General features: G+C 36.1%; 1 protein-coding gene across 1 annotated transcript in view; it reads left to right on the top strand.

Annotated features, from left to right (window-relative positions):
• The first annotated feature begins 66 nt into the window (after nucleotides 1-66).
• The window catches only part of CEP290 (centrosomal protein 290), a 49503-nt gene continuing 37090 nt past the window's right edge, over nucleotides 67-12479 (top strand). The window contains exons 1-18 of the mRNA XM_068999884.1: nucleotides 67-294; nucleotides 3030-3086; nucleotides 3629-3752; nucleotides 3891-3968; nucleotides 4321-4390; nucleotides 4659-4705; nucleotides 4991-5134; nucleotides 5340-5393; nucleotides 6061-6213; nucleotides 6564-6746; nucleotides 7105-7194; nucleotides 7270-7392; nucleotides 9246-9369; nucleotides 9905-10077; nucleotides 10495-10657; nucleotides 11289-11389; nucleotides 11482-11569; nucleotides 12053-12165. Of these exons, the coding sequence (XP_068855985.1) occupies nucleotides 3651-3752; nucleotides 3891-3968; nucleotides 4321-4390; nucleotides 4659-4705; nucleotides 4991-5134; nucleotides 5340-5393; nucleotides 6061-6213; nucleotides 6564-6746; nucleotides 7105-7194; nucleotides 7270-7392; nucleotides 9246-9369; nucleotides 9905-10077; nucleotides 10495-10657; nucleotides 11289-11389; nucleotides 11482-11569; nucleotides 12053-12165 (1806 nt within the window). The 5' untranslated portion in view covers nucleotides 67-294; nucleotides 3030-3086; nucleotides 3629-3650. The remainder of the gene's footprint in view (nucleotides 295-3029; nucleotides 3087-3628; nucleotides 3753-3890; nucleotides 3969-4320; nucleotides 4391-4658; nucleotides 4706-4990; nucleotides 5135-5339; nucleotides 5394-6060; nucleotides 6214-6563; nucleotides 6747-7104; nucleotides 7195-7269; nucleotides 7393-9245; nucleotides 9370-9904; nucleotides 10078-10494; nucleotides 10658-11288; nucleotides 11390-11481; nucleotides 11570-12052; nucleotides 12166-12479) is intronic.

The following is a 12479-nucleotide window of genomic DNA, read 5'->3' as shown; positions in this document are numbered from 1 at the left end:
AAAGGTGGGCGGTGCGGCCGGCCCGGAGGCGTGCCGGGAGCTGTAGTCGCGGGGAGCCCGCCCGGTGGCGGGGTGGTGCTTGGGGCGGTTGCCCCAGCGGAGTGGCGTGGCCGCCCGGGGTCGCGCCCTGCCCGCCCGGCTGCCCCTCGGGACTGGGAGAGCCCGCTTGGCACCGTGGGGCTTGTCCGTGGGTGCTGTGGGAGCGCTGACTTTCCCTGCGCCCACGAGTATCCGGGTCCGCGGCAGAGTCTGATGGCGTCGCCTGGCAGCGGCCACCGTCATCCTCCGGGAACGGTGAGGCCACGGGGCGGGGGTGCTCCGGGCGAGGAGACCAAAAGCTGCCGCCGGCCAGAGCGGCCCGCGCTGCCCCGGGAGCAGCCGGGCCGGGGGCAGTGGCGAGGCCGCTTCGCTCCTGCGGGCCGGCCGCGGGTCCCGGGCGGGCGCGTCCGGGCGCAGGCGGCGGCGCAGGCTGAGCCCGGGAAAGGAGCGTCCCGCTGTGTGTGCTGTCGGCTGCTGCCTGTGCTGCGCCTCGTTGGGAAGGCGGCCACAAAATAAGGCAATTTGTTCATTGACCAGAGCTGGAATGAAACGGGGACAAAATTGTCTCAGCAGCGTCGTGGGGGGATCCTGGGCTGTCACTATCACTCCCGGGGCTGGGATATGCCAAGTAGGAGAGAATGGGAGCCCTGCAAAGATCCTGTCTTGGTTGGGGCTTTGTAGTTAAGATCTAGTGCTTCGCAGAGCTACTCCGCGTAGATGCAATTTGAAAGTCAAAAGTAGCTTAAACTGTGTTACCCAAGGTAAACAAATACAGAGTTAGCAGAGCGCATCTCCTGCGTGACTGTGGTGCTTCTTGATATTTAGTCCGCCTCGAGTGAACATGACTTCTGTGCTGCCCATTATACACACCTTGGTGGGAGAAGAACAGCTTTTCCTATAAGTGCTTGATTTCAATGTGATGGTAATGATGAGCGGGAAAGACTGCACCAGTAGAATAAGTAGGAAAGTAGGTATGTTTATTCCAGTGCTGGGACGCCTAGGGGATAGCTCCTCCAAAGTCATGCATGCCGGCAGCTGCATTCAGCTTGGTATATATCGAGTTACGAGTTCCATATTCATTAAGTTTCCCAATACGCCTATACATATTCATTACCTAGCCCGCCCAGCCTCGCTTCGTATTACAATGAGCCCAAAAGTCATTTGCATCCGGATTGCGCTTGCGCAGTGCTGTCTGGTGGTCGTGGGGAGGGGTCTCTGGGATGAAGTAAGAGTCTTCCTCAGATGAAGTAAAGGGTCTTCCTCATCCTGAACGTTTCACCTTTCCTCCCTGCGCATGCTCTTTATGCCCCTGGGCTAAGTCCAAACTTTAAAGACTGGTTTGAGTTAGGTTAAAAACCGGATCTTTGGTCAAGATTCCTTCCCTTTATCAGTTGTCTCGTATCTTCTCGTCCTGCTTTGGTAGGCACAATAAGTGTTGGGCAAGCTGTATGCATTGCTTCTAACAAACCACTTCTTAGTAAATCATTTAATCTCTGCTTCCCCATCCCCCTGATTCAGTAAGGTATCACCATGTGAGCTTGGCTGCCTCTGCGTGGTTTCCTGTAGTCAGACCTGGGCATTGTTGTTCTGGTAGTACTTGAACATACCCTCTTCTTCTATCCAGACTTCCTTTTCTCTCTGAGTTTGCCGAACTTTGCAACATGTGGCCCTTTTATGTATGCTTGATCTCCTGAGTAAGTCCAGAAAATCTTGTGGAAACTAATATAAAATCCCCATCTATTTCACACATTTTGTAGACCCATGATACCAGTGTCTCACCATACGGATCATCTGTTCACTAAAACCACAGGTTGAGGACAATGGATGAGTGAAATGATGAAAAACTCTTCAATTAAATAAATTATCTCACAGTGTGTATACACTGTGGAAAATACTCTGTGCATAGGTTGTGCCCCCGTACCTTACTATAGCTGGTCTCCCAACAAGTTAGATTCTGCTGTTTATGTACAGATATCTCTCCTTTTGGATAAAATTTTAGGACTGATATTTTCTTACGTTATTTTGTAAGTTAAGGGAAAAAGATATATGAGAGTTGGAAAGTAGGAGAGGATTGACAGTAGTAAGGTTGTGTATTTTCTTTCAGGATAATTTTGATTGTTGAGCATTTCAGACTCCTAACTTCTACATCCCATTGTTTAAGAAAAAAATGAACATGTTTAAGCACTCTGATCCTCAGACAAGTATGTTATTGAGATCAAGTAGTATTCCGTTAACTGAATAAGTAGAAGTGCCAGTAAGCTCCAAGTGCCAGTATGCTCCTTGTATTATCCTTTGCCTACAACAATGCTATCCTTTATCTACAACAAAACAGTAAAGCAAAAATGCATATAAGGTGTCATCCTTGTGAAGTCATGGATTGAATGTAATGCATGTTTTATGTTTAGCAAACATTGAAGAAATATAGTAAATATAGGGGAGCTCTCAAGTGGTTCACATATTCAGAAAAGATGAAGAAAGGGTCATTTTTATCCTCCCTTAAGCATACAGCTGGATTTCTGAGTCTTACAGCTCTTCTTTCAGAATGCTTAGGCATATTGTTTTGGAAAGTAATACCAGTTTCAGGCTTTTATTAAGGAAGGAGGTTTCAGTTGTTGAGTCTTTAAGCTGCTGAATGACGAACAGGGTGCATGATGGATCAGATCTCAAAATATTGTGCTCAGCATACGGCATTGTTGAAGTTATTAATTGAGCTTGATTTTTTTTCTATAAAATATATACCCTTGCTGTGTCATTAGTTTTCTTGAATAATACTGCATTTACTATTCTAGTTAGCTTTATTTCTTTCTTAATTTTTCTTAACCATTTATGTTATATTCATAACTTAGGGCAATAAGTAGATTAAAAATGTTCTGGTTTAAACTTGACAGAATTTACTTTTTGGAATATTGATCAGAAAGTCTAGAGACTAGACTAGAAAGCTCCAGAGAACAGAATAATCCAAGATTTCCAATCCCTTCTGCCTTTTTCAGATACTGCATTGACTTTTAGGTGTGTGAGAAATCACGGTGGCCCACAGCAACCAGAAGGTAAGCAATAGAAGAAAACTTTCCACCACTTTCTGATGAGATTTTTCTCAGTTTCCAGGTTGATTAATGTCCTTTGTCAATTCAAGTATTCTAATCCAAAAGGAGTGATGTTTAATACAGTGTTGAGAAGTCAGTGCTCATAGTATCAAACTAAAGAAGGTATTGGTCGTGTTTTAAATATTAGAAACAATTATTTTTGTGTTTGTTCATTGGCATAAAAATACCACATTAGGAGATGGTGAAGAAAACAAGGATATTGAAGTTAAAATACAGGTTTCATGTGTGTCTTAATCTTCACTGATAAGTTTTAAAAATTCATTGACTATGTATGGTATAATTTTTAACTTAAAGAAAAATGGTTTTATTATAGCCTGCTAGTTTGCAATGGATCAAAATGTGAACAGAATGTTATTCAGTGTTACAAATGGATACAGTTAGAATCATATGGTGTGGTTCAGTGGCCAGCCTCCATTAAATCATTTGACCTAAAATTGATATGCACTGATAATACCTGATAACTGTTGTTTTAATCTTTGTTCCAGGAAAAAAAATCATTACTTCAATATGGCACCCATTTTAGATTGGAAGAAGCTCATGAAAATTGATCCAGATACTCTGCCTCGTCAAGAGGAACTAGCAGACAGGTTGCTGGATATCATGTTCAAGGTGCTTGAGAAAAAGGGAACATGAGGATTTTGTTATACTTTCTTCACTAAACTGTCTCTGGTCCTTCACATACGTGAAGGGTTTATTTTGTGGATTTCATTGATATTAGTGTAAAACCACTTTTGTCCCTTTCCTTAGGTTGATGGGAAAGACTTAAAAACTGAAATTCCAGAAAAACTGATACACCTTTTTAAAATTACTCAATCGCTTCTAAAGGTTTGTACCAATGCTTACTTTCTACAATTCTGCAGATGCTTTTTTTTTGTTGTTGGTTTTTTTTTTTGTTTAAATGGAAACATAGTTTTTCTTTTTTTTCCCCTGTTCCTGAAAACGCTGCTTACTCCTAAGGTAATTTATATGCTAAAAGTGTGCTTGCACCAGAGTACCTGCTTGTAGCTGTTGGAATTTAGTAGTGAGAAGTGAATTGAACTAGCATAGTTATATAGATGGAAAATGCAAACAAATTTCTCAAAATAACTATGTCTTAAACATGAGGCCTATGGACAAATCTTTTAATTTATTTTAGTAGTAAATATTTCTTCTTTGCTTACTATGCTTCTTTTCTCAGATGAAAACTCAGGAGATAGAACTGGCACTAGAAGAAGTTGAAAAAGCTGGGGAAGAGCAAGCCAAATGTGGTAAGCAAGCTTTTTTATGCTGTTCCTATATGCTGTTCCTTTTTTATGCTGTTCCTAACAAATTGACATTTGTTAAATGTGGATTTTAGGTTTTTGTTGTTCTTGTTTTGTGGGTTTTCTTGGATTTAGAGAACTGGACAAAATACCAACTGCTCTGACATTAATTGCTTCAATGAAGCCAAATATTTAAAGTCTAAGGTTTACCATTGTTGTTTTATGTGTTTTTTACCTTGTTTGGTAATTCACTGTATCTGTTCTGTTTTACCAGAAAATAATTTTAAAACAAAGCTGATGAAACTTCAGAATGAATTAGAGGTATGTTTTAAAATTTTGCTAGTGTATAGGGTGCTCTGCTGGAGTTTTTTAATTATTTGATTTTAGACTAGTATTTAATCTTGTAAAATGATGAACTAGCCCTACATTTTAGCAAATGCTTTTTATTGTTTTTTGAATATGCAGCAGTCTTGGGTGAATAATTATTTGACTTTTTTATACTTGAAAAATCCCATTTATTTTAGCCTTAGCATCTGCTTTAGTGTTTTTAGTTCTTTCTACTTTGAATATTTACTATATTTATAATGTTATTTTAATGCTCGTAAGATGGCACAAAGATCTGCTGGTGGTCGTGATACTCGTTTTTTGCTTGATGAGATCCGCCAGCTGGAAGAACAATTGGAACAAAAAGAGAGACAGTTAACAGATATAGAAAAAGAATTGGAAAAGGAGAAGAAAGTGAATGAACAGGTAAGAAGGACTTGAGCTTGACATCTCTAGAAGCTGTTGTGTCAAATATTTTGAAAAGTTGATGTTCTGAAAAAAGCCTCTGAAATTTAAAAAAAAAAATGAAACCACTGATGGAACAGGATTGCTGTGCATTTGTTTTCTTTTTTTCTGTTTCTGGAGTTCTTTGTGGTGTCAGTGATGCATATTAAGGTTTTCTATCTTGTAGCTTGGTCTTCGAATTGAAGATGCCGAAAATGAAAACATCAGATTCAGGAGAGAGGTTAGCAAAAATTATTGCTGATTTACTGTATTTTTAATATTTGTTTATGGATATATTATTGTCTTTCTGTATTTATAATTTTTGGTGTGATGTTTAATTTTGGAACATTTCCTGTTTAGTAGTGCAAAGTAAATATGTGGTACATCTGCTCCAATGAAACTTGGTTATTTGAGGTCAGCAATTCTCTACATTTCTATTTGCATAGTCCTACTGTGTATTAGTTTGGCCTGGATTTTGGGTTTCGAATTTTTAGTTTAAATATTATTGCCAAGTAGATTTGTTTAATTATTTGCCTGGGGTAAAACCTTGAGAATCATTTGTCAAAATGTCCCTCTACATGTATGTGTGTATGTATGTATATGCACACACAGGTATAAAGGAAGCTATTTTTTTTTGGTCTCTATATTGATTAATATTTAGTCTTCCTAAAGCGAAACTTATTTCTAATATTTTTCATGCTTTGTTCTCTTGGTCTTGTTTTCTCCTTTTTAATATGAAGAAAAAGCGCATAAAGAAAAAGGTGAGGCTTCTGAGACTTTTAAAACAGACTGTAGGAATTTGGATGGGTTTTGAGTGTCTTAGCTGTTTGTGTTAGCTTGTTAGAAATGCAGTGACTTTGTCTTCAACTCTTAGAAATGGATTTAAGTTTGGATTGCTTTCTGTGCAGAATGAACAATTGCATCAGGATGTAGCTGACTATCAGAGGCAATTAGATTCTCAAAAAGAAACTATTCCATTACGAAGAGGAGAGGTTTCTGATTACACATCACAGTTGTCCAAAAGAAGCTCTGAGCTTGTCCAGTATTTGGATGAAATTCAGGTAAAAATCTATTCATTCTATTGAGTATATATTGGAATTTTACTGACCATAGTGTCTTTCATTACACTATGTCAATTTAGAGATGAAGTCACCTGGAGTAAGGGAATTCATAATATGGTATGATTCTGTCATGCATGCGGTCTGCATCTATGAATCTGGCAGAAGTAATGAAGTTATTAACTTAATATTATGACATATTATGCCTTTTATTTGCTGTTTGGATTTGTTGAAATTGGTAACCTAGAAGTGAAATACGTTATTCTGTGCTAATTTCATGTAAGACTTTCAAGTTCTTATTCAGATATTAAGATGGGCACTTTCTAAAAGCTGTTTTTTCTTTATTTTTGCAGAATTTGACTGAAGCTAATGAGAAGTTAGAGATTCAAAACCAAGAAATGAGGAAAAATCTTGAGGAATCAGTGCAAGAAATGGAGAAGATGACTGATGAATATAGCAAAATGAAACTAATTGTGCAACAATCTGATATTATTATGGATGAATTAAGAAAAGAGAAAGATCGGTACAAATTTCAAGTAAGAGCTGACTCATTATTTAGTATAATTTTTTTTTTAGGTTTCCACTCTGTTTTCATATTTTAGCCTAAGTTAAAACATTCTATCTATGCAGTTAAAACCACATACTCCTCTAAAGTAACACTCTTTCAAAGTGGTGTGATCTTTGAATGTGGTACAGATTTTAAAATTTGACTGCAGATCACAAACATTTTTTTGTATAAGATGTTAGTCATGCACTGTACTCAAAAGTCATTCCCTTGCTGCTGTAATACTAATCTATTAAATGTTATGTACTCGATGTAGTGTGTTTGTACATAAATACTGGTTAAGCCCAAACCTTTCTGTAATGTGATGTTTATCCAAATGGCATGTCTAGGTTCAGGATCTTTCAGACCAACTGAAAGCAAAGAATGAGGAAGACGATCCACTCATGGCAGCTGTAAATGCAAAAGTTGAAGAATGGAAGGTATGTTTTAGTACTTTTAAAATCATTTTTAGAAATTACTTCAAGTGTTCTGATGGTATTTTATCTTCTTTTCAGAAAATCTTAGCTTCAAAAGATGATGAACTCCTAGAGTATCAGCAAATGTTGTTTAACTTGGAAGAGAAAATGAAAATGGTCCAACTTGATGTAGACAGAAACAGTATATTGTCCCTTCAGCAGGTACAGTCCATGTGAGACACTGCACACATAGAAATGACCATTCACTAAATATGCTAATGACTAAATATATATTTAGTCTTTCATAGTTTGCAAATACAGAATACTTAATTTGAGAATTATGAGACAGGTCGATTCATTCGACTGTAAAGTTAGCTTAATAGACAATGTACAAAGAAAACTTCTATGTATGCATGTATGTATCTGTGTATGACCTGAACTCTTGGTAGTTGGTTCTGTTACTTTCACGTTTATCTTTTCTAGCTATATATATTTCTAAGAAACACTTATGTAGTGTTTCTAAAATATAGCTTAGTTTCTGTGCACTAAATTTGTTAGTTAAGGAACAATCTTACCTAGTACTTAATTTTCTTAGTTCATTTGTCTCATCTGATTAACTCTGTGGTTCATTGTATGATAGAGCTAGCTGAATTTGTGTATCTCTCATATTCATGTAAAATTACATAGTTCTTCATGATTTTGAATGTCTCCACTTTCTTAAAAAACATAACCCCCTCCCCGTCCCCCCAAAATAATGTGGTCCATTAGGAATTCTGAAATAGTCACTATGGAAAGCATACTCTCTGATTTCAGGATGATTTTCTAGAGCCTTCCTGTAAGTTTTTAAAGTAAATGTGTAATGACAGTTATGTTACATTTTGCGTTCTTGTAGACTGAGCAGTATGGCGAGATATATTTATGCAGTCTTCCAGACCTAGTGACAGATAGGTTCTCAAGAGAAAAAAACACTAAAATACAAATTGGCCTTAGGTATCAGAAGAGGAAAGCAGCTGAAAGTAACTTTGATAAGCAGTTGTTTGGTTTTATCTGAATAGATTGCTGTAGAGATTGCTTTTTTGGGGGGGTGAGGGAAGGGAGGGGGCATTACTAGCATGGCATTTTGAAATGTTTTGTGGAAATAAGCTGTATTTTAAGCAGACATTTAAAAGCTAAATCAAGCTACTGCTCAGGATTTTTACTCAAAATGGACTGAGCTTTCTATCCTTCAATGTATGTTTATATTCTAAAGAGTTATATTTAAGTCTTTACAACTTTGCTAAGTTCTGTACTTTTAGATTCTGAATGTGGTTATATTTTTAAGAAAGCCTGAAAGTTGTTTTTCAGAACAGTGGTATAGAGTAAGAACCTTGAGATTTTTACGTTTTTATTATTATATTTTATTATTATTATTCATGCTTGTAAATTTTTTAAAGCCTCTTTTTTATCTTTTACCATCACAGAAAAAGTAACATTAAGCTTTCTATGTTGTCTCTAAAGTTCATGTGCGAGTACAGAAATAGCATAGTATAAATAGAAGTCACTTCCACAGTCTGCGTGTACTTCGGAATGTATGTGGATGCAAAACAAGATGTGATACCAATTTTTAAAAGTTAGATGGCTTGCTGAAAGGCTGTCTGCAATTCAGGTGTCATGTAGGATGGATTGTTAGTTCTTGCAGTCTTGAACTTGTATTTCTCAGTTCCCAATGGCAATTGTTTATGAGGAAGCTGCAAGAAACCTGTATCATCTGGAACTTTTCATCTAACATTGGCAAACTCTGAGAGTACTGTTACCATTTAAAATCATTATACTAAAATGCTGCTTTTTTTCCTGTTTGAGTGCTTTATTTTTACAGTCTTATTTTTCCCACTTTGCATTTATATACCAAACTTCTAGATAATACCTGAACTCTCCGTTGTAAGTATAGGTATAGTATATTTGATGTTCTGTAAATTGTTTTGTATTAGCTACATGTAATTTCTTCATTTACCATGTGGTGTTCTGTATTGGTAGTTTGCCTGTCAGTAAAGAAGGATCCTTTAATGGAGTTTTTTTTTTTTCTTTTGTATGTGTAGGGTGTGCAAGAGCGAGATGCTCAGATAAGATTGCTTACTGAGCAAGTTGAACAGTATACCAAAGAAATGGAGAAAAATGCATTCGTTATTGAGAAATTAAAAGATGATCTCCAAAAAGATAAAGGTAACATGACTATTTTGTATTCATGTCAAAATTAGGAAAATCAGAAACCACAAATTTACTGTGCATTCTTTATTTTTTAGAAATACAGGGAAAAATAATTGCAGTATTTGAGTAATTTTAGTCTCTAATCTATTTTCTTCATTTTCTTTTATTAAACATTCATGAAGAGTTTACATTTATCCACATTACCGCAGTGGGTTTTATGGGTAATAAAATGATACCTGTTCTGTTAAAGTTAGAGCATAACATACAAGGTCTCAGCTCCATCAAGAATTGAAAAGGAGTAGTAGCACACAATTACAAATAAATTCTGATTTCCCTTCTGTGCCCTCATTTATGATAAATACTGTTTGAAGGAACTGTTGCAGGAAAGAAAACCTGACCTCTTATATGTAGTGTCTTGTGATTTCCTAATTAAAAAGGGCAGGAAATGAAGATGTCCTTTATAATGTTTTCTGAAGTGTTTCTGTCTTGATTAATGGCAGATAGCAAGAATTCCTAGTTGAATTGTAAACACCAAGGTTTTTCTTTCCAGGTCACTCCTCTCTTGCCCCACGGAATCAAATTGGGGATATGGAAGAAAAGTTAAAAATGCTGGAAGAGAGAACTATGGAGGCTGAAAAATCAGCAGAATTGGCAGAAGCACATGCCAGAGAAAAGGACAAAGAACTTGTTGAGACTTTGAAAAGAATGAGAGACTATGAACTGGTAAACAGTTTGTCAGACTGGAGAGGGTATTCATCATATTTTTAAGAGAGCATTTTGTCCTTCCATATTTATTTAATTGTTCTAATTAAAAATTAAATAAATGATTTTGATGGTATTCCCCTTCCTCTTCCCTTCCCTTTTGAACAGTAATTGAACACTCAAGATATGATTCTTCAAAGGATCATGTAGTTGGAAGACTCACTTTTGAAATATGCAGACTCCTCTGTATTCAACGACAGATTTATAGGATCTGCTTTTTATTCAGTAACTTTTTTCACTAGGCATAGTGCAGAAGAGTGATAGAGACTGAAAAATGTTTTTCTTGTCTGTGTAATGATGAAAGAAAGATTCATAATTTATTTTAGTAAGTCTTCTATTGGTTGTTTTGTTCTTACTTCCCATGTGGGGTTTTTACAGGGAATATATGGTTTGGAAGAAGCTGTTGCTGAAATCAAAGATTTAAGAAAGCAAGTCAAAATACGAGAACATGAGATTGAGACATTAATTAAGGAAGTCAATAAACTTGAACTTAAAATAAATGACTTTCTTGATGAAAATGAAGAACTCAGAGAACGCTTAGGTATGCTGTATCCAGTACGTGTTCAATTATTTGTTGGGTAAAATTTGAAATAGGATTTTTTTATGGAAATTTTTTATAATACCAAGTCACTGGAAATAATTTGTTATATTCTGCTAATATTTCCAAGTAGTTTTAATTAGTTTGGAAAACTGCATGAATGAACTTGGTTTACAGATTCCTTTGACTGAAGAAGGTAGGAGAATAGGTTCTCTACTCTTTTTTGGTTTTGATTCCTCTTTGACTGCACACTGCATAATAAAATTCCTAATACGGTATTTAGAAACTGCAGCATCCTGAAGTTATAATGCTAGATGAGAAACACAGAGAAGACTTCAGCAGGCTTATTTCTAAATAGAAGAATTTAAATGTAAATAAGGCCACTTTATTGCACTTTGGGTTTTGAGTAACTGAGGTAAAATTAAGCTTTCTTCTTGTCTTAATACCTGGAGTGTAAGATGTGTGTATATGTTATATAGATAGTTATATATTTTTATAGATAGTTGAAATATATTCAACTATCAACAAACTATTTTTTTAACTCCGCTTGTCTAGTTATGTTCTTGCATAAATTACCTGCATTAACTAACATTAATGTTCCTCCTTAATGAGTAACTGATATATTTTGTTTTAGGTCTTGAGCCAAAGACAATGATTGATTTAAATGAATTCAGAAACAGCAAAGCACTGAAGCAGCAGCAATATAGAGCTGAAAACCAGATCCTTTTGCAAGAGGTGAGTGATAAATGCTATTTTTGTGTAAGAGCTATGTAATAAAAATGTATTGGAACAAAATGGAATACTGATCTGTGAATAATAATATGCAGATTGAGAGACTGGAAGAGGAAAGAATTGAACTGAAAAAACACATTCGTAAGTTGGTTCAGGAGAAAGGAAGAAGAGTTGCAACAACAGGTAGGATGTTTTTATTCTAAACTGTCCTTTCAAAAACATTCTGTTTATACTTATAAACAGAACTTACTCTGTTTATATTTAAGTATAAATATTGTGTTTGTACTTAATGTAGCTATGTTATATTTTCTCATTTGTTTAAATTAAAAGGCTAAGTACATTGCATTGAATCTCTAGGAAGAGGTGAGTGGTTTTGGATTTCCTGGTTCTGAGTTGTGATGACTTGTAATGCATCACTGAGACTTCTGTCATTGCCTTGCAATGAGTGCGGGGTGATCTCCCCAAAATTTCCAGTAAATCTACTTAATTCATGTGTTTCGAAATTCTTAGAATTTTGATTCCATGCTACCCGGGATAGCATAATGTGCTCAGATGGAAAGGTAGAAAACTAGAACTCAGATATAATAAATGGAATCTATTCTTTGGCTTGGAGACCAATTAAAATTTCATAATAATTTATTACTTGTACATCTACTTGCTTTTTAGGATTGGATGCTGATAATATACAGATGACTGATAGCTTTACCGAAGAGAAGGGAAAGAATATGAGGACGTTGGATTTCTTGGGCAGACATGACATTGCTGAAGTAAAAGCAAAGGTTGGTTCATAAAGCAAGTTTATGAACATTCCTTGTATTTCTCTTGCAAAAATTAAAAGCCCCTATATTGTAAATATTTGTTAAAATATTTATCTAAGGGCTTTTATTAACTGCTTTTTAAAAAATCCCAGAATGAACAATTTGTAATATTTTCTGGAAGACTAGTGAATATTCTGTATGTTAAATAACAGCCTAGCAGCTCATGTAACATGGAATGGAGAAACACACTTGCAGATAGAGTAGCACCAGTTGAAATTCTGAAATCAGAGAAGAATATAGCTGAAAACGGAAAGGCAGTGGGAAATCTACTTAGA

This window comes from Aphelocoma coerulescens, chromosome 1A (genome assembly GCF_041296385.1).
Source record: "Aphelocoma coerulescens isolate FSJ_1873_10779 chromosome 1A, UR_Acoe_1.0, whole genome shotgun sequence".
Classification (NCBI taxonomy): Eukaryota; Metazoa; Chordata; class Aves; order Passeriformes; family Corvidae; genus Aphelocoma; species Aphelocoma coerulescens.
This window is presented reverse-complemented; position numbering and strand designations above follow the sequence as displayed.